Source organism: Grosmannia clavigera (genome assembly GCF_000143105.1).
Source record: "Grosmannia clavigera kw1407 unplaced genomic scaffold GCSC_97, whole genome shotgun sequence".
NCBI classification, from domain to species: Eukaryota; Fungi; Ascomycota; class Sordariomycetes; order Ophiostomatales; family Ophiostomataceae; genus Leptographium; species Leptographium clavigerum.
Genome location: NW_014040560.1, coordinates 1,747,833 through 1,765,649, shown reverse-complemented (window position 1 = coordinate 1,765,649; position 17,817 = coordinate 1,747,833). Strand labels below are relative to the sequence as shown.

Below are 17,817 nucleotides of genomic sequence, written 5' to 3'. Positions count from 1 at the left end.
GTACGTGTGCGAATCTTGCTTGGTAAAATAACAGGTCGAAAATAATAAGGAGGGATGTAGGGGGGTGGGACCTGTAGCTATATTTGGGGACCGTAGCTGCTTTTGTTTTCATCTCATTGTCGAACACAATTCAAACTTAGAGTACGAGTACATCGTAGAAGAGGCCAGAAGTGTGCATAAATTCGTATTGAGGGCGGTTCGGATCGGCAGACATAACGCCGTTGAAGAAGATGGAATGTCAAGACGAAAACAAGTTTCAGTTCGTTTTTATGGAGGAAGGCTGATGCTCCGCTGCGGTACAACAAATACGCCGTGCCCCAACAGGAACGAGCAAGGCACAGCACGTCCGTGCAGAGCTGTACTCCGTATGTCCAAGGACAAACGCGTGATACGACTGAGCAAACATTGTTAGGAAGAAAATGGAAGTCAACAGAAATGGGGCGAGGCCCATCCACGGAGCACTCGTACTCCGTACTCCGTATGTATCCGTTGACAGCACCGCATCGGGATGCTCGTACTCGTGTGTCTTGGTCGATGCCAGCGGACAGAGACGAGCAGGAAAAGGGGGCGCGTGTGGGGAGGTGGACCCAGCAGGCAGTCAGTGATACTAGAGGATCGTGGCTTAGTAGCATGCGGAATAGGAGGGCAGGGATGCTGCTCTCTTGTGTGCACATCGTGCGACGGAACGCGAGCGAACTGTCCGATTGAGACGGATCAGCCGGCTTTGGACAAAATAAAGACGGTGACATTGGGCTCCGTGCGAGGATAAATAAAGCAACACGACCCTGGACCAGGCCGGGGGGACAGGCGAGGAGGAGAAAGCCGAGCAGCGGCAATATCTCCCAACTTAGATGGGGTCATAATAATGCTGGGCGAGTGCGCAGCCTCAGCCGAGAAATTGGTTTCAGCTACGCTACAATATTGCCAGAGGGAGTTGGTATTAATACGGAGTAAACACAGCGACCGAGATGGCATTCGCACCGTTGGCCACAAAGGGGGCTCGTATATGAAAGTAAGCGGACAGAAATTTTGTGCACTAGACGGGCATAGCCAACCAATGGGAGAAAAAAAGACAAAGATAATATAGGGAAGAAAAAAAAAGGAAAAAATGGGAGAGAAAAAACATAGAGGAAGCGCGGCTCAATGACGTTGCTCGCGAATACGCCGAATCCTCCGTATCTGCATGCATCAGTAGTGCCAAAATATGCACTAAACCACCAAACCACCACGCGAATCTGCGACTAATGTGGATCTAGCTCTTTAGAGCCGTCTTTTTGCTGGGCGCCCAGTCCAGCCGAGCGACACTTGTCTGGGGAGGGGGGGGGGTCCTCTCTTTCTCCCTCTTTTTTTTCTAATAGCCTACAGTACATAGTATAGGCTGAGTCCCACCTTCCTGCAGGCGAACAAGGGTCAGCAGCGCAGCCAAACAGCGTATTACGAGCAGATACGCATATGTGCTGCTGCGTATTACCGTGGTCAGGAAGGAAGAAAAAAGAAACGTTCCTTCCTCACGTCATCAGGAGTTTCTCGAGATTCATTTCCCACACTACCTTGTGGAATTCACGTTGTCTTCCTTTCCTTCGTTTCCATTCGTATCTAGCAAACGAGTTAATCGCCATACACCCCCCTTTATTTCCTTCTTCCCTCTTCCTTTCTTCCCTTTTGTCTCGCCTGCCTGTCTTGCTTTTATCTGTCGACCTGTTAAGCGTATTCCCTTCTTTCCGTTCGGATCCCTCTGGGCGCACGCAGACTGCCGTATTCGCCTATTGTTCAGCGTTTGCTTCCGTCAGGACCGCTGACCGTGGAAGACCGCGACAGCCGGCTGGGAGACGGCAATCGTTGCCGTATCGCAAAGGTGACGCGACGTTGCCCAGACCTCGTCAGATCACGTCCTTTCCACCACCCCTCCTCCGACAAGCCGACACGGAACTTCCGAAGCTTGTGGCCTCGCTCTGGCAGAACGGGCTCGCCGGCCAAGATGAGCGTCTCTTGACCTCGTGCAGACGCCCTCTTTATCCGTCTTCTCTCTCGCTCGTTCGTGTGCCTCGCTGCCACCATGCGCCATCCCAACACCACGGCTGCCTGTGATGGCGTCGTGGGCCATCGAGTCGTGCCAGCCGGCAGATTGGAACGGCGAGTAATCCACCGCAATCCCCCTTTTCGTACGTCCCACAGCCACGATCCAGAAGCGGCGGATACCGCCCGACTTTCACGGGGCTCCTGCTCCTGTTCCTGCTCCTCCTCCTTCTCTCACCCGCACTTGCGCAGACACGGCATGCTCTCCCGGTTCGCACCATCACCATCACAGCCGACGACGACGACGACGACGATGACGACGACTGCTCTTTCTTTTCGATCCCATCACCGGCTGCGCCTCTCTGCGAACATGCCCATGCCTATGCTCATGGCCATGCTGCTGCTGGTGCTTCTCGCCGGAACGGGCATACAGCCGACCGCTGCGGCGTCGGTTCCGTTCCAGAACTGCCTGTCGAACAACTACATCGACAATGACCTGGTGCTGCTGCAGTGGGTGCCGCTGCTCGTCGACGCCTCCTTTTCGACCAATGCGACTCACAAGCTCGTCATCACCATGTACGGCAACGTCACCGGCTCATTTTCTGGCGCAACGCTGCCGGCTTGGAACAGTTCGGCCTGGAACACGTCGACCGACGGCAAGATCCTCGAGAAGCCCGATCCGACGTCGGCCAACCCCAAGCTCACCACGCTCCACTCCAAGGTCAACGTGTTGAGCTACGAGCCGTGGGAGAAGGACACGGACTTCTGCAACACGTCGCTCGTCAACGCCCAGTGCCCCCTCGGCCCCGTCTTCAACACGACGCCAATCGCCTACGACACGCTGCCGGCTGTGTCCATCTCCAACAACTTCTACTCCACCTACGCCTTTACGTCCTTCTCGGCCACGTTCATCATCCGCTACGGCGACAGTGCCGTCACCAACATCGGTTGCGTGTCTACCACAGTCACGCCTGACCTCGGCCACCTGGCCCAGCTGGTCAAGTTTCTGCCCCTGATGGTCCTGCTGGCCGTCGGCATCGCCACCATCTTCGCCGCCATCTACAGCCCCTGGGGCACGCCCAACATCTTCCACTGGACGTCCAACTACGGCCGCGACCCCGACTTGCTGCGCCTGGTAACCCCGGGTTTTGGCGACTGCCTGCAGTACATCCAGTTCGTCGTCCTGACCGGCGGCCTGACCCTGAGCTACCCGGGCTTCTACCAGCCCATTGTCAGCCAGGCGTCCTGGTCGACGCTCATGTTCAACCACAGTTTTGTCAGCAAGACGACCTTGCCCAAGGTCGTCGACGGCATCTACTACACCAACGGCACCTACGGGCTGCAGGACATGGGCCAGCTGGTTGGCATGGCCCAGTCCGAGGACATCTGGCCGGGCATGATGGTGTGGCTGCTGGCCATTATCGCCGCCGCCCTGGCCCTTTTCCAGATCGCCTTCGGCCTGCAGTGGGCGTACCGATTTCTGCGGCGCATTCCCGAAGAGGACCTGCGGTCCAAGAACTTGCCCTTCTCCGTCGGCAACGTGATCCGCATCGTGTTCAACTACTTCCTGCTCCCGCTGGTGGCCCTGTCGACCTTCCAGTTTGTGGTCTCGCCGGGGTCGCCGGCGTACACGGTTGCGCTGGCGGCCATCACGCTGTGTGTGATCATTGGCTTTGCCGTCTGGCTGCTGCGCTTGATCATCTCGACCCGGCCACGGGCGGTCCTGTTTGACGACCTGTCAACGCTGCTTCTCTACGGGCCGCTGTACAACACGTACTCGGACGAAGCGGCGGCGTACGCGCTGACGCCGCTTTTCCTGACGCTGATCCGCGGCATCGCCGTGGGCGCGGTGCAGCCAGCGGGCATTGCGCAGATTGTGCTGCTGGCAATCTGCGAGGTGATCCAGATTCTCACGCTGCACGCCTTCCGGCCGTTCCACACGCAGTCGTCGATGAACGCCTACCACACGTTCTTTGCCCTCGTTCGGTTCATCACCATCATGCTGATGATCGCCTTCATTCCGGCGTTGGGCGTGTCGGAAGGGTCAAAGGGCTGGATCGGCTATGTGATCCTGGTCATCCACGCGGGAGTTATGATTTTTGGCTTTTTCCTGAATGCGATCCAGGCGATGCTGGAAGTGATTGCGCGCATGGCCGGTGCGGGTGGCGACGACGTCAGCGGCCAGACTAGGGGCGGCCTGACCAAGATCTTTGGCATGCGGCAGCTGTCGAGGCGCATGCCACGGAGAAGCGTGGGTGCGATCTCGCGGCAGAGTCAGCTCTCGAGCTCGGCCATGCTCTACTCGGACGAGGCCAGCAAGGGCGGCTATGCGATGCCTGGCGGGCGGCTGCGCAGTGAGTCTGCCGGTAGCATCGGCATGTTCGTGGCCGGAAGGCCGGGCCAACGTAGCTCGTCTGCGCTCGACAACCTCAGTCTCTACGGCGGGCCTCTGGTGAGCGGCGGGCGGAACATTGACGGGGGCGAGAGCTCGTTCATGCCGCCGACAATGGGCGATATGGGCAACTTTTCGTCGCAGCCGTCGCCGACGAGAAAGCCGCAAACGCATGGGACTGGCGGACCTGACCAAGCGGGAGAGTCGACGGGTCCGTACTACCGGCCTCCACGACGAGCGAAACGGACACCAGCAGCAGACGACGATACGGCGCCATCGCCTGCCGACCGGACGCGCGGGCTATGGGCGAGCGGTGACTGGTCGCCACGACCGGTGCCGGGCGATGATGCTGCATCGGACACGGTGTCGAGCCCGGTGGCAGCTGCCGGCGGAGCAGCGGGCGAAATCGGCGAGGTTGATGTGCCGTACATGCAGCCGTCGATGATCTCGCCCCGGACGGACTACTCGACGCGCGAGGTGGACTTTTACTACGGCGTACGTGGCGAGCGACTGAACTCGGATGCGCCCGGCCGCAAGCTGGGCACAGGACCTGCCGATCCGACGGGGACGATGTCCTCGGCCGCCGGCTGGTTCCGTGGACTGCTAGGCGGCAAGAGCAAAGACAAGGGCAAGGGATTCGAGGTCGTGCGCAGTGCACGGATGCCGCCTGCCATGCTGGCACGCGGGGGCGATTTCGAAGACGAGGGGCCGCCACCAGGGATCCCGGTAGCGATGGACGTGATCCGTCACGGACCTATCGAGTCGGACGACGAAGAGGACGCCAAGGCACAGGCGAAGAGGAGACGGCACAGCCGGTCTCGCTCAGCTGTCAGCGCGGCGGCCAATCCGGGCGAGGCAGAGCTGCTGGACGAAGACGGCAATCCGGGCGACGAGATCAGCGAGACCAGCGAGACAGACCGTGCAGAAAGGATGGACGATTTGGAGGACGTGTCGATCGAGCCGATAGGCCTGGTATCGGACGTGCCGCCAATGCTGCCGAACATTGACACAGGCGGCAGCATTCATATTCCCAGTCGTCACCAGTCCAAGGCGAGCCGGTATGCGGGCTCGAACGGCGGAGCGCCAGCGCTGCCGGGAGGTGCACTGCTTCTGGACCTGCCGAGCATGTCTCGACGAAGCTCGCGACAGTCAGGACCGGCACCGAGCAGCCGGGGACCTTTATGGGCAACCCGGCCACCGAGCTTGCCTGGCATTGCTGGTGGTGGCGAGAGCACGCTTGGCGGAAGCATCTCGCGTCTGCCGTTTGAGCGGAGCGGGTCCAATAGCTCGGGACAGGGACGCAGCTCGCCGGGATCGTCGTCGGCCGTGACGGCTGAGGAGTTCAGCCAGGTGGACCTGCGGGAAGGTGAGCTGTCCGCTCGCAGCAACACGCCTGGTGAAGTGGGTTATGTGCAGCAGGGCAGCATCAATCGGATCGATACAAACGACATCCATCCGGCTCTGCGGGACTCCGGTCACGCAGCCGAGATTGTGGGCGGACAGCATCAGTAGTGGCACCCCTTTCTTTTGTTTCTCTCTTCTTTCTTCTTTCTTCAGCCCAGCAGCATAGATAATTTTGGTCTCTTTTTGGGAGGGGTGGTCTTGCACGCGCGCACATACATACACAGCGATTTGGCGCTTTGGGGAACATTCATTCGTTTTGGCTTCAGTTGGAAAATTGGTCGCTGCACAAAGGGTGCCCTGGACGGCGGACGGAGGCACAGCAGAAGAGGCAGACTGCAACGTCGTATTTGAAGTATTTGGTCTACTGAGAGCCAACCGTGTACGCTTGTTCATAGCGGCAGTTCATGCCGGAACTATGCGAACATATATGCGAGATAAGCAGGGGCGCTAGTGTCGGTTGCACTTGTCGTTTGTGGTCGAGCGGGTGCCTCCTTCCCCCGCAAGTGTCAGGTTGTGGGAGCTGTGAGTGGCTAGGGCCAGTGGCGATCTCTAAACTATTATCTCTGTGCTCCTTATCTCGACCTTTTGACACTCGTAATTACCTTTGCATCGAGTCCAGCAGAAAACCGCACATTTCTTCCAGCCAGCTCTGTCGTTTATATAGCCCTGTCTGTTCCGATTTGACGGCTGTGCAGCTGCTCAGCATCACGGAAAGGTCCCGAACGCAATTGGGCGGCCAGCCGAGTTTGAGTCATTGGCAGCTTGTTGTTCTCTTGTTGTCCCATTGTCCATTGTCTCGACGTTCTCGACTATCTCGACTCATCTGATCATCCCACATGGCTCCCAGCCGGCCGATTGCGGTGGCTTCGCCGGCCAATGGTGACCGACGCGGGTCCTTTGCCGGGCTGGTGTCGTCGCTCGGCGCGTCGTTTGTGAATCCGTCGCCGCTAGCCCACGAAGCCGTTTTACGCGACGTGGCCAGCCTGTACGAGTCAGAGCTGGAGGCAGACGAGCGGACGGCAGAGACGGACGACGACGACCTCGCGACCGACTCGGACCTGAACTCGGACTCGGACAGCCAGCCAGACGTCGGGGCGCCCGACCTCTACCGTCGTCCCAGCGGCATTGCCTATGGCACCTCGCGACCGGCCATCGGTCTGCTGGCGCCCATTACCGGGCCACCGCTCAGCAGGCTTGAGCGCAAGGCGTCGCGTCACGCCGAGCGCAGCCTGTTGCGGGACAACCACCTGCTGCCGCCAAAGCACGCGTCCGTGGCAAATGGTGGAGGAAGTGCAGGGAGTGTGGCTGGTGTGGCGAGCAGCAGTGCCGACGTCGGCGTGGTTGAGCAGGCCGGCCTGCTAACACGGCTCTACAAGCGCATGTTCAGCACCAAGGTGCCGCGCAAGACGGCCGACGAGGAGCGGCTGCCACGGATGCCGTCAATGGCGGCCGACGGGGCGACGACGCCCTTCCTGACGCCGTCATGGGGACAACACGCGAGCGACAGCGCCGACACGACCACCACAACGCCCACCGAACACACCGCCCTTTTGGCTGCTCCGCCACCGGCACCCCCGGCAGGCGAGCCGACCAGCCACCGACACCTCGACGAGCAGTGGGAGGCCGCCGTGGCAGCCGGCCAGATCCACACGACGTGGCAGCGCGAGGCACAGACGATCGCGGTTTACTCGCGCTCGCTCATCATCACCTTTCTGCTGCAGTATTCGATCAACATCACGAGCATCTTTGCGGTGGGCCACATAGGCAAGGTGGAGCTGGGAGCAGTGAGCTGTGGGTTTTTTTTCTTTCCCTTTTTCCCTCCCCTTTACACACTTTGCTAAGCTCAGCAGTGGCCTCCATGACGGCCAGCATCACGTTCTACTCACCCGTGCAGGGCCTGGCCACGTGCCTAGACACGCTTTGCGCACAGGCATACGGATCGGGCCACAAGACGCTGGTGGGTCTGCAGCTGCAGCGCATGTGCTGCTTCTTGGTGCTGCTGATCGTGCCGTTGGAGTACCTCTGGCTACACGCGGACGGCGTGCTGGCAGCACTGATCCCAGACCAGGAAACAGCGGTGCTGGCAGGCCGGTACCTGCGGGTGCTAGCGTACAGCATGCCGGCGAGCGCGGTGTTTGAGTGCGCGAAGCGCTACATGATGGCACAGGGGCTCTTTATGGCCAACACGTATGTGCTGCTGATTGCGGCACCGTTCAACGTGTTGCTGAACTGGTACCTGGTGTGGCATCTGGAGCTGGGCTTCATCGGGGCGCCGATCAGCAGTGCCATCACGCAGTGGCTGATGCCGACGCTGTTGCTGCTGTACGTGCTCTTCATTGACGGGTCGCAGTGTTGGGGCGGCTTCTCGCGGCGTGTCTTCAGCAACTGGGGCCCGATGGTGCGACTGGCATTGCCGGGCATGGTCATGATCGAGGCCGAGTACTTTGCCTTTGAGGTGCTGACGCTGGCGTCCGGGCAGTTCGGCACGACCGAGCTGGCCGCTCAGAGCATCCTGGTGACTATCACGTCAACCACGTACCAGATTCCCTTTCCTATGTCTATTGCGGCGTCGACACGCATTGCGAACCTGATCGGCGCCCGTCTGCCTGAGGCTGCCAAGACGTGCGCGCGCGTGGCCGTCGTGGCCGGCGTGCTGATCGGCTTCTTCAACGTCGCGCTCGTTGCTGGCTTCCGCTACCAGATCCCCGGCCTCTTTACCAGCGACCCCGACGTGGCCGCGACGGTGGCTCTGGCCATTCCCATCTGCGCTTTCATGCAGGTCTTTGACGGGCTCTCGGCCGTGGCCAACGGGCTGCTTCGCGGCGTCGGCCGCCAGGAGATTGGCGGCTATGCCAGCCTGGCAGCCTACTATCTGATCGGACTGCCGCTGTCCTTTTACCTGGCCTTTTACCGCGACTGGAAGCTGCCGGGGCTGTGGGCGGGCGTGACGCTGGGGCTTGCGCTGTGAGTGTTTCCTTTTGTTCTGTTTCTGTCCCTTCCGCTAACTGGCCAGTGTCTCCATCGCCGAATACCGCTATCTCTACAAATACAACTGGCAGAACGCCGTGGAGGAGGCCGAAGAGCGGAATGCGTCTGGTTAGACCGTCTCCTCTGGCACGTTTAAATGCATTCCTTACATCATCATCACATGCTTGTATGCCGTGTAATGCTAGTGAAGGCTGGCTGCGCCCCCACTACAGCTGGCCCCGCTGTAACCTTAAAACCCAGCAGCCTGCAGGCCTGCAACCAACTGTCCTCTCCCAGCGGTCTTGAAACAGCCCCGCCGCAAAAGCACTCTGGATGCAGGTGGCCAGTCCGAGCCGCGCCTTCTGCCCTCTACCCACCTGCCTCCTGTCTCCCCAACGCTCCTGCCTCTCGTATTCTCGTCGACGTTCTCCGTACTCTGTAAAAGCCCAAGATTTGGCTACATAGGACAATCGCGCCCAGTTTTCTCTTTTCTCCTGCAATCCAGACGTCCTCGCTCTTCCCAGTCGCTTCCGCCTCCGCCATCCGACCGCTGCCACCGCCTTTTGCAACAGCAGCAACAGCAGCGGCAGCAGCAGCAGCAACAGCAGCAGCAGCAGCAAGCGTCTCGTCTCCAACGGTGCCCAACATGGGTCTCTCCGTCATCCAAGAACAGCAGCAAAGTGCGGCCGTCTCTGTCTCTCTCTCTCTCTCTCTTCCTTCGGCTGCGGCCTGATCCTGCAGGTGCTGACGGTCCGAAACAGTCCTGATAGAAACGATCAAGAACATCACACGAGGCGACGTGAGCATTTCTCAACACCTATTCTCGTCTGGTGGCGTCCGCTGACCGACGTCTGTCTACATAGTGGAAGGTTCTCGTGCTCGACGAAAACACCAAGAAGATCATCGACAATGTGGTCAAGGAAGATGACATACTCAACCAGAACATTGCCAGTATGTGGAGAGCAGGACGGAAGACAGAGGACGGAGCACGCTAACAAAAGACGTCAGACATCGAGCAGATCGAGGAACGGCGCGAGAAGAACCCGACGATGGACGCGATCTACCTGATCTCGCCACAACCGCATATTGTCGAGTGTCTGCTGGCCGACCTGGACCGAAAGCGATACCGGCGGGCGTTTGTGGTGTGGTCGTCGGCGCTGGACGGACAGCTGCGCCAGCGCATCGACTCGGTGCCGGCAGCACGGCAGCTGATCGCCGGCATCGAGACGCTGGCCATTAATTTTTTCCCGCGCGAGTCGAACCTGGTGACGTTCCGCGACCCGTGGAGCTTCCCGGTCCTCTTCCACCCGGACTGCAACGGCATGGTGCGACAGCACATGGAGGACCTGGCACACAAGGTGAGCGAGCTGTAGGCGGATTGCAAAACGCGGATCCCGGCTGTGCTGTCATGGTGCTGACTGAGGCTGCAGATTTCGAGCGTCTGCATATCGTCGGGAGAATACCCAAAGGTGCGCTACTACCGGCCGCGGGCACCGCTGCATGAGGCCAGCGTGCTGTGCACACATCTGGCACGGTTCGTGCAGGAGCAGCTGGACGACTACGCACGGCAGAACCGCGACTTCCCGCCGCCATCGACGCGGCCACAGAGCGTGTTGGTGATCACGGACCGGTCGATGGACCTGATGGCGCCGCTGGTACACGAGTTTACGTACCAGGCGATGGCGCACGACCTGCTGCCGATCCGGGAGGGCGACCGGACGCTCTTCCACATGATCATCAACGAGGGCACGGCCACGGCCGAGGAGAAGGACATGGAGCTGCAGGAGAAGGACAGCGTCTGGGTGGACAACCGGCACCGGCACATGAAGGACACGATCGACAAGCTGATGGGTGACTTTCAAAAGTTCTTGGACCAGAACCCGCACTTTACGGACGCGGCCGCCGACACGACGAACCTGAACGCGATCAAGGACATGCTGGCGGGACTGCCGCAGTTCCAGGAGATGAAGGAGGCATACTCGCTGCACCTGACGATGGCACAGGAGTGCATGAGCCAGTTCCAACAGCACAAGCTGCCGGACGTGGCCTCGGTTGAGCAGACCATGGCTACGGGGCTGGATGAGGACTACCGCAAGCCGCGCGACCTGCTGGACCAGGTGGTGCGGCTGCTGGACGACGATGCCATCCTGAAGGAGGACCGGCAGCGCCTGATCATGCTGTACGTGCTGTACCGCGACGGCGTGGTGGCCGAGGACGTGCGGCGCCTGCTGGCACACGCAGGCCTGCCGCCAACCACTTTTGACAGCATCGTCAACCTAGAGCTGCTGGGCGGCCGGCCGGTGCGGGCGAACCTCAAGGACGTGCGCCAGCCTCCGCCACAGGCTCTGTTCCCGGTCGACCCCAAGGTAGCGCTGGCAGCGGCCCAGGCGGCCGGCGAGGACGGCTATGCGCTCTCGCGCTTCGAGCCGGCCGTGCAGCAGCTTCTGGATCGTCTGTGCCGCGGCCAGCTGGACCAGGCCGTGTTTCCGTACGTCAACCCGCCGGCTGACCCGAATGAGGACGCGGCGCTGGCGGCCGCAGCCATGGGCTCTCTGCGAGCAGCGAAGCCCAGTTGGGCCGGCACCAATCGACGAGTGCCCGACAATCGCCAGCGTGTCTTTGTGTTTGTGGCCGGCGGCGCCACCTTTTCCGAGGCTCGTGCCTGTTACGAAGCCTCGACTCGCCACGGCCGCGACGTCGTTCTGGCCACGAGCCATATGCTGACGCCCAGTTTGTTTCTGCGCCAGCTCGCCGACCTCTCGGCCGATTTCCGCAAGCTCGACATTCCCCTGGCCCGTCCTCCGCCCAAGCCGCCGGCACATCTGTTTGAGCGCGACCCACCGCCAAAGCCGCAGCCACCGCCACCACAGTCGCTGCCAGCTCGGCCTGGCGTGGGTGTGGGCGTCGGCGGCGGTCCGGGCATGGCAGGTCGAGCACCATCACGGCCTGGTGGTCCAGTCGGACCGGGTGCTCCGGGTACTTCGAGTGGTGGAGGACCACAGCCGCCGACCAAGCAGTTTGGCCATATGGCGCTTGGTAGCGGCGGCAGCAGCTCGCATCTCCCGGTCAACGGTGCAGGCGGCGACCATAAGCCGCACAAGGACAAGAAGAAGCGGAACCTGTTTGGACTGAAGAAATGAGGCGGAGGAGCAGGCAGAGAGCCAATCGTATATAGGGGAAGCCCAGGAACCTTGTGGATATCTTACATAACCGCTGGATTACGTAATAATAAGCATTTCACGTTTTGATTCTTGGACATTGGACGTAATGTTTTTTATTCCTTTCCCACAAAAGCCATATATCAGCTGCAAAGATCCCCAAAGACGCCGGTATGCTCTGCCGAGTTTTGATTGATTCGCCACGTGGCCGAAGCCTCACATCAGGGCAAAGGTCTCGTCGTCGACGGTGGCGAAGATGACCGCGTTATCGGTCAGTTCCTGGATGGCCGTCATGGTGGGACCGTAGCCGAGCTTGAGTTCGTTGATGATGACGTTGACGTTGATGCCCTCGTTGCCAGTGGCCATGTTGCGCAAAAAGTGGTAGATCTTTTGGCCGTTGGGCGAGAGGTGTCTGGTGGCAGCGCTACCGCCGCCGTAGCCGCCGCCATCCTGGTCGACAAACATGCTGTCGTTGTGGGTGCCGGCCGAGTTAGCAGCACCAGCGCCAGCGCCAGCACCAGCACCAGCCTCGGGTGCGCCCCGGGTGAGGCACAGGTGGACGTACGTGCACTCGAGCATGTGGTAGCTGACCTCGTTGTAGTCGTCGATGGCGCGCAGAAAGTGGGCGCCGACGTAGCGTTTCTGGTTGAAGAGCTTGAGGCGGCCGAAGACGCGGACGTGCTGGTCGAGGGCAAAGCGGGCTTCGGCCTCCTCGTTCTTGTCGGCGTCGACCCACTTCTTGACCTCGATGCAGCCGGTGCCGTCGTCGATGCGGTACGTCACGTTGGTCGGCTGGGGGTTGACGGCACGGACCTGGCCGACGAGGGTGAGCTGGGTGGCGGCAGCGCCATCAATGGTGAACTCGGAGGCGCCGGGGTAGGCCTCCTCGGTGTCGAGCAGCTGCTTGATGGTAACGGGCCGGAGGGAGTCCTCGTTGTAGTTCTGAGGGGGTCAGAGAAGAGGAGAGAGGGGGAGAAAAGAAAGAGGGAGAGGGGAAAAGAGGAAATAGAAAGCGAGAAAGAGGGAAAGAAGAAAAAGAGAGAAAGAAAACGGGAAAAAAACGAAAGAGACAGAAAGAGACGAGACGTAGACTCAACTCACCCTTCCACCTTGACTCGCCGACTGTGAGCCACCACCCATGAAACCACCACCACCCTCGGCCACCGCCTCGCCGCCATATGACGTCTTTGCGTATCCTCCGTAGGAAGCTGGCGACAAGTCAGCAACGGCACGGCAAAGACTGCAAACAAGAACGCCCCAGCCAGATGGCCAGCACGAGAATCGACATACCCATGGCTCGTAAAACAAGGACGTATCTGTCTTCCGGGCGTGCGTGCGGGCGGGCGTGCGTTTCCAGACGTCGTCGAGATGCGCTGTGTCGAGAGGGGATTGGCACGGGAAAAGACAGGAAGACGCGTGAAAAGACGCGTCTCAATTAACGCCAGCGACCGTACGAGGGGCGCTCCAAGTGGGTCTTGTGCCGCCACAGTGGCGGAAGAGGCCAGTGACTAAGCAAGGTGGCACAACTTCCCCGGGCACAAGTGGACTGGACAAGATGCCTCGGCAGCAGCAGTCAACAGCCGAAGCCGCTGTAGCGTCCACTAAAAAGGCGGATCACGAGCTTCGACCAGCTTCCACCTGGGCCGCATCGACGCCCTGCCCCGGAACGACTGGTCCCTTTCCCCGCATCGCTCCTTTTGCTGCATATAGCCTGGCCCGTGTCTCCGTCTTTTCTGCTTTTCTTTTTGTCAGCCGTACAAAAGGGGATCGCCGACGGGACGCATTTACCCCTATCCCTCCTGTGCTCTCTCTCTCCCTCTTTCGCCTTTCGCCCACAACAAGACGAGCGACGAGCGCGGAGCGACGCCTGTTCTCCTCCCGATCTTCGCCCGACGCGATCAGCCCACCGCCCGAACGGACAGATGGCCCGCAGCTCGAGCTCGGCCGTGCCGGTGCTGCCGCTGCCCAAGGGCGTGGTCCTCTTTCCGGGCATCATCCAGCAGATCCCCGTGACGGCCAGCCGGCCCGACATTCCGGCCCTCTTGGCGAGCATATACGCCCACGCGGCGAACAAGTCGACGGGCGATGGAGGCGCAGCCGCCATCAATGCAGTGCCTATCGCCTGCATCCCCATGGCGTCGCCGTTTGTCGGACCGCGCGGCCAGCTGCTGCTCGGCCGAGACACCAGCAGCACAAACAGCACAAACAGCACAGCCAACCCCGGCACACCGCCAGGCGACGCGCCCGAGTTCGTCGCCGGCAAGTCCACCAAGGCCGACCTCTTCAGCTGCGGCGTGGTGGCCAACATCACCAGCATCGAGGGCCGTGGGGCCGGCGAGTTCATGCTGCACGTCGAGGGTCGATCGCGCGTGTGGATCGACAAGATGGTGCAGGAGCAGCCGTGTTTTGAGGCCAAGGCGACGGTGTATGCTGACGAGAGTAGGTTTTTTTTCTCTTTTTTCTCTTTTTTCTCTTTTTTCCTTTTTTTTCCTTTTTTTTCCTCTTTCTTCTCTCTTTCCCGCTAACCATACAGTCAACACGGCCGACAGCGGCCTGGTCGAGGTCTTTGAGAAGCTCAAGAATGCGTCCCGCGAGCTGGCCCAGATCCTGCGCATGGCCGCGTTCGTCTCGCCCGGACGGCCACACTCACGGCTCACGCCGATGCTGGCCCGCCGGCTCGACTCGTACATCCGCAGCAAGACAGCAGCCGATGCGGGCGTGCTGGCCGACTTCATGGCCAACATCGTGGTGGCCTCGTACGAGGAGAAGCTGCAGGTGTTGGTGCTATTCGACGTCAAGAAGCGGGTGGCCAAGGTGCTCGAGCTGCTAGAGCGCCAGGTCGGCAACATCCGCAATAGCGTCAAGTTCACCACCATCACCGTCGAGACCACCGACGGCGACCAGCAAGACGGGCCCCAACCGCTGGTTCCCCGGAGCCAGGGCCTGCCGTTTGGCGTCATCGTGCCGCCCGGCAGCCCGCTCGGCCACAACAACAACAGCCACAACGGCATCGTCCCGATCGGTGGCAGCGGGCTCTTTGGTCCCGGCGGTGCCTTCCGCCAGAAAATGGGACAGCACGGCCAGCGGCCTCAACCGCCGCCAGAACAGCGCGAGCCGGACGAGATCGAGGAGCTAGCCCAGAAACTCGATGCGGTCGGCCTCAGCGCCGAGGCGGCCAAGGTGGCCGAGCGCGAGCTCAAGCGGCTGCGCAAGATGGTCCCGGCCCAGGCCGAATACACGGTTGTTCGGAGCTACCTCGAAACGCTGGCCGAGATTCCCTGGTCGGCCGTGACGGAGGACCGGTTGGGACCCGGCACGCTGGCCAAGGCCCGGGCCCAGCTCGACAGCGACCACTACGGGCTCGAAAAGGTCAAGAAGCGTCTGCTCGAGTACCTGGCCGTGCTACGGCTCAAGCAGTCGGTCAACGAGGAGATCGACGTTGAGGCCAAAACAATACAACAGGAGCTGGAGCAGGCGCAGGCAAGGATGGCTGAAGAGACTGATGAGTCAGCACAAATGGCTGAGTCAGCACAAACGACAACCGAGGCACACAAGGCCGCACAGCAGCAGGTAGAAACGGCCATGGCCCGACTCGACGAGCTGCAGAAGCGACGGATGCTGGACAAGTCGCCGATCCTACTGCTGGTGGGACCGCCAGGTGTAGGCAAGACGAGCCTGGCACGATCGGTGGCAACGTCGCTGGGCCGCAAGTTCCACCGGGTGTCGCTGGGCGGCGTGCGGGACGAGGCCGAGATTCGCGGCCACCGACGGACATATGTGGCCGCCATGCCCGGGCTGATTATGCAAGGACTGCGCAAGGTGGGTGTGGCCAACCCGGTGATGCTGCTGGACGAGATCGACAAGGTGGGCACGTCCAACTACCACGGCGACCCATCAGCAGCGATGCTGGAGGTGCTGGACCCGGAGCAGAACCAGGCGTTTGTGGACCACTACCTGTCGCTTCCCTACGACCTGAGCCGGGTGGTGTTTATCGCGACGGCCAACAGCCTGGACACGATTCCGGGGCCGCTGCTGGACCGGATGGAGACGATCCAGCTGCCGGGCTACACGACGCTGGAGAAGAAGCACATTGCGATGCAGTACCTGGTGCCGAAGCAGATCCGGGCGAACGGACTGACGGCGACACAAGTAAGCCTGGACGAGGCTGTGGTGGCCCGGGTGATCGAATCGTACACGCGCGAGGCCGGCGTGCGCAACCTGGAGCGCGAGCTGGGGTCGGTATGCCGGGCGAAGGCGGTGGAGTACGCCGAAGCCAAGGACGGCGGACGACTGGAGATGTACCGATCCCGGCTGACGGTAGAGGACCTGGAGGGCATCTTGGGATCGGAAAAGTTTGAGGAGGAGATTGCAGAGCAGACGAGCCGACCGGGCGTGGTGACGGGACTGGTGGCCTACAGCTCGGGCGGCAACGGCAGCATACTCTTCATCGAGGTGGCAGCGATGCCGGCAGGCGGCAGCGGCGGTGGCGGTGGCCGCGTGCAGCTGACGGGCAAGCTGGGCGACGTGCTCAAGGAGAGCGTCGAGGTGGCGCTGTCTTGGGTGCGGGCGCACGCGACGGACCTGGGCTTGTCACGTGACCCGTCCGAAGACATTCTCCGAAACCGCAGCATCCACGTGCACTGTCCGTCGGGATCGATTCCCAAGGACGGTCCCAGCAGCGGTGTGGCGCAGGCGATCGCGCTCATCTCGCTCTTCTCCGACCGTGCCGTGCCGCCGAGTCTGGCCATGACGGGTGAGCTGACGCTGCGCGGCCGCGTCACCGCCGTCGGCGGCATCAAGGAGAAGCTGATTGGCGCTCTGCGTGCCGGCGTCAAGACGGTCCTGCTGCCGGCCCAGAACCGCAAGGACGTGCGCGATCTGCCGGACGAGGTTCGTGCCGGACTCGCCATCGTGTACGTGAGCCACGTCTGGGACGCCATCCGGCACGTCTGGCCCGACGTCCGCTTTCCCGGAGCCGAACGGCTCGCCGCCGTCGAGAGCCGGCTGTGAGTCTAGCTTTCGCCCCAACGAGCGAACGAGAACCCCTGCTGCTGCTGCTGCTGCTCTCAGACCGGTCTGTGCGTTCAAGTCGGATACGCAAGCGAGATGCCAGCACGTCTCCTGTCTCGGGCCGTTCTCGGTCTCCATCTCTTTATCGTCCGCCTCTCTTGTCTGAGCGATCTGTCCTTTCTGTCCCTTCTGTCCCTTCTGTCCTTCCACTCCGGTCTCTGTCCTGTCCTTTCCGTCCGGTTCGCCATGTATTTTCTAGAAACAAACTCCGTGTGCAATAAACCCAGAATTCCCAGTGACCACGTCGCCTGCGCTGGCCAGCACGCCCCTGCTACGATAGAGACAGGGAGGGGGCCAGATCTCTGTGCTCCGTACTACGTCGTATGTGTGCACCGCGTGGGTACACCGGCCCACCAGCCAGGCCTTTCCGCTCGCCTGTCTCACCCCTCTCTTCGTTCTCCTTACACGTCATCCGCTCCTGCCTCGGCTACACCAGGGCTCCCTGTTTGAAGGAGCGAGCGTGCAGGACCTTCGGGATGAGCTGGCGGTCAGAACCGAGATCTGGCCGTCTGGTCGATACGGAAACACACGGCACGTACCCCTGGTTGTGTCCTTTTGTCCTTGTCTCTATTGGGCGGAGCTTGGCTGAAGAAAGAATTAAAATGGTTAAAGTACTGAATAAATACACAAAGGAAACAAAAGACAGAACCAAATCCAGACCCAGACCAAAACACAAAGACGTAGAAACATGGAAAGCGGCTGGACAGACTCGGTGCCATTAATGCCAACCTCCAACAGCTTACGACGATATATTACATCTGGCTCGCAAACTTTGCCAGATCCTGCGGACTAAGTACGGGGGAGTCCGGC

At 60.8% G+C, this 17,817-nt stretch overlaps 4 protein-coding genes across 4 annotated transcripts; 3 read left to right on the top strand and 1 right to left on the bottom strand.

The window, feature by feature from the left end:
• Nucleotides 1-2,386: 2,386 nt before the first annotated feature.
• Nucleotides 2,387-5,920, top strand: CMQ_4275 (uncharacterized protein; the record flags this gene model as incomplete). The annotated part of the gene is made up of 1 exon (XM_014312431.1): nt 2,387-5,920. One exon carries the CDS (start codon nt 2,387-2,389, stop codon nt 5,918-5,920), a length of 3,534 nt encoding a protein of 1,177 aa, XP_014167906.1.
• Nucleotides 5,921-6,648: 728 nt separating this feature from the next.
• CMQ_4364 (sec1 protein) lies at nt 6,649-11,919 on the top strand (the record flags this gene model as incomplete). Its single annotated transcript, XM_014312520.1, has 7 exons — nt 6,649-7,603; nt 7,663-8,776; nt 8,826-8,908; nt 9,541-9,578; nt 9,643-9,730; nt 9,788-10,137; nt 10,210-11,919. The coding sequence occupies 7 exons, from the start codon at nt 6,649-6,651 to the stop codon at nt 11,917-11,919; spliced, it is 4,338 nt and encodes a 1,445-aa protein (XP_014167995.1).
• Nucleotides 11,920-12,153: 234 nt separating this feature from the next.
• On the bottom strand, nt 12,154-13,231 carry CMQ_4781 (putative replication factor-a protein; the record flags this gene model as incomplete). Its single annotated transcript, XM_014312937.1, has 3 exons — nt 12,154-12,879; nt 13,039-13,145; nt 13,228-13,231. The coding sequence occupies 3 exons, from the start codon at nt 13,229-13,231 to the stop codon at nt 12,154-12,156; spliced, it is 837 nt and encodes a 278-aa protein (XP_014168412.1).
• A 628-nt stretch (nt 13,232-13,859) lies between these two features.
• Nucleotides 13,860-16,947, top strand: CMQ_4747 (peptidase s16; the record flags this gene model as incomplete). The annotated part of the gene is made up of 2 exons (XM_014312903.1): nt 13,860-14,362; nt 14,487-16,947. The coding sequence occupies 2 exons, from the start codon at nt 13,860-13,862 to the stop codon at nt 16,945-16,947; spliced, it is 2,964 nt and encodes a 987-aa protein (XP_014168378.1).
• Between the last annotated feature and the right edge of the window lie 870 nt (nt 16,948-17,817).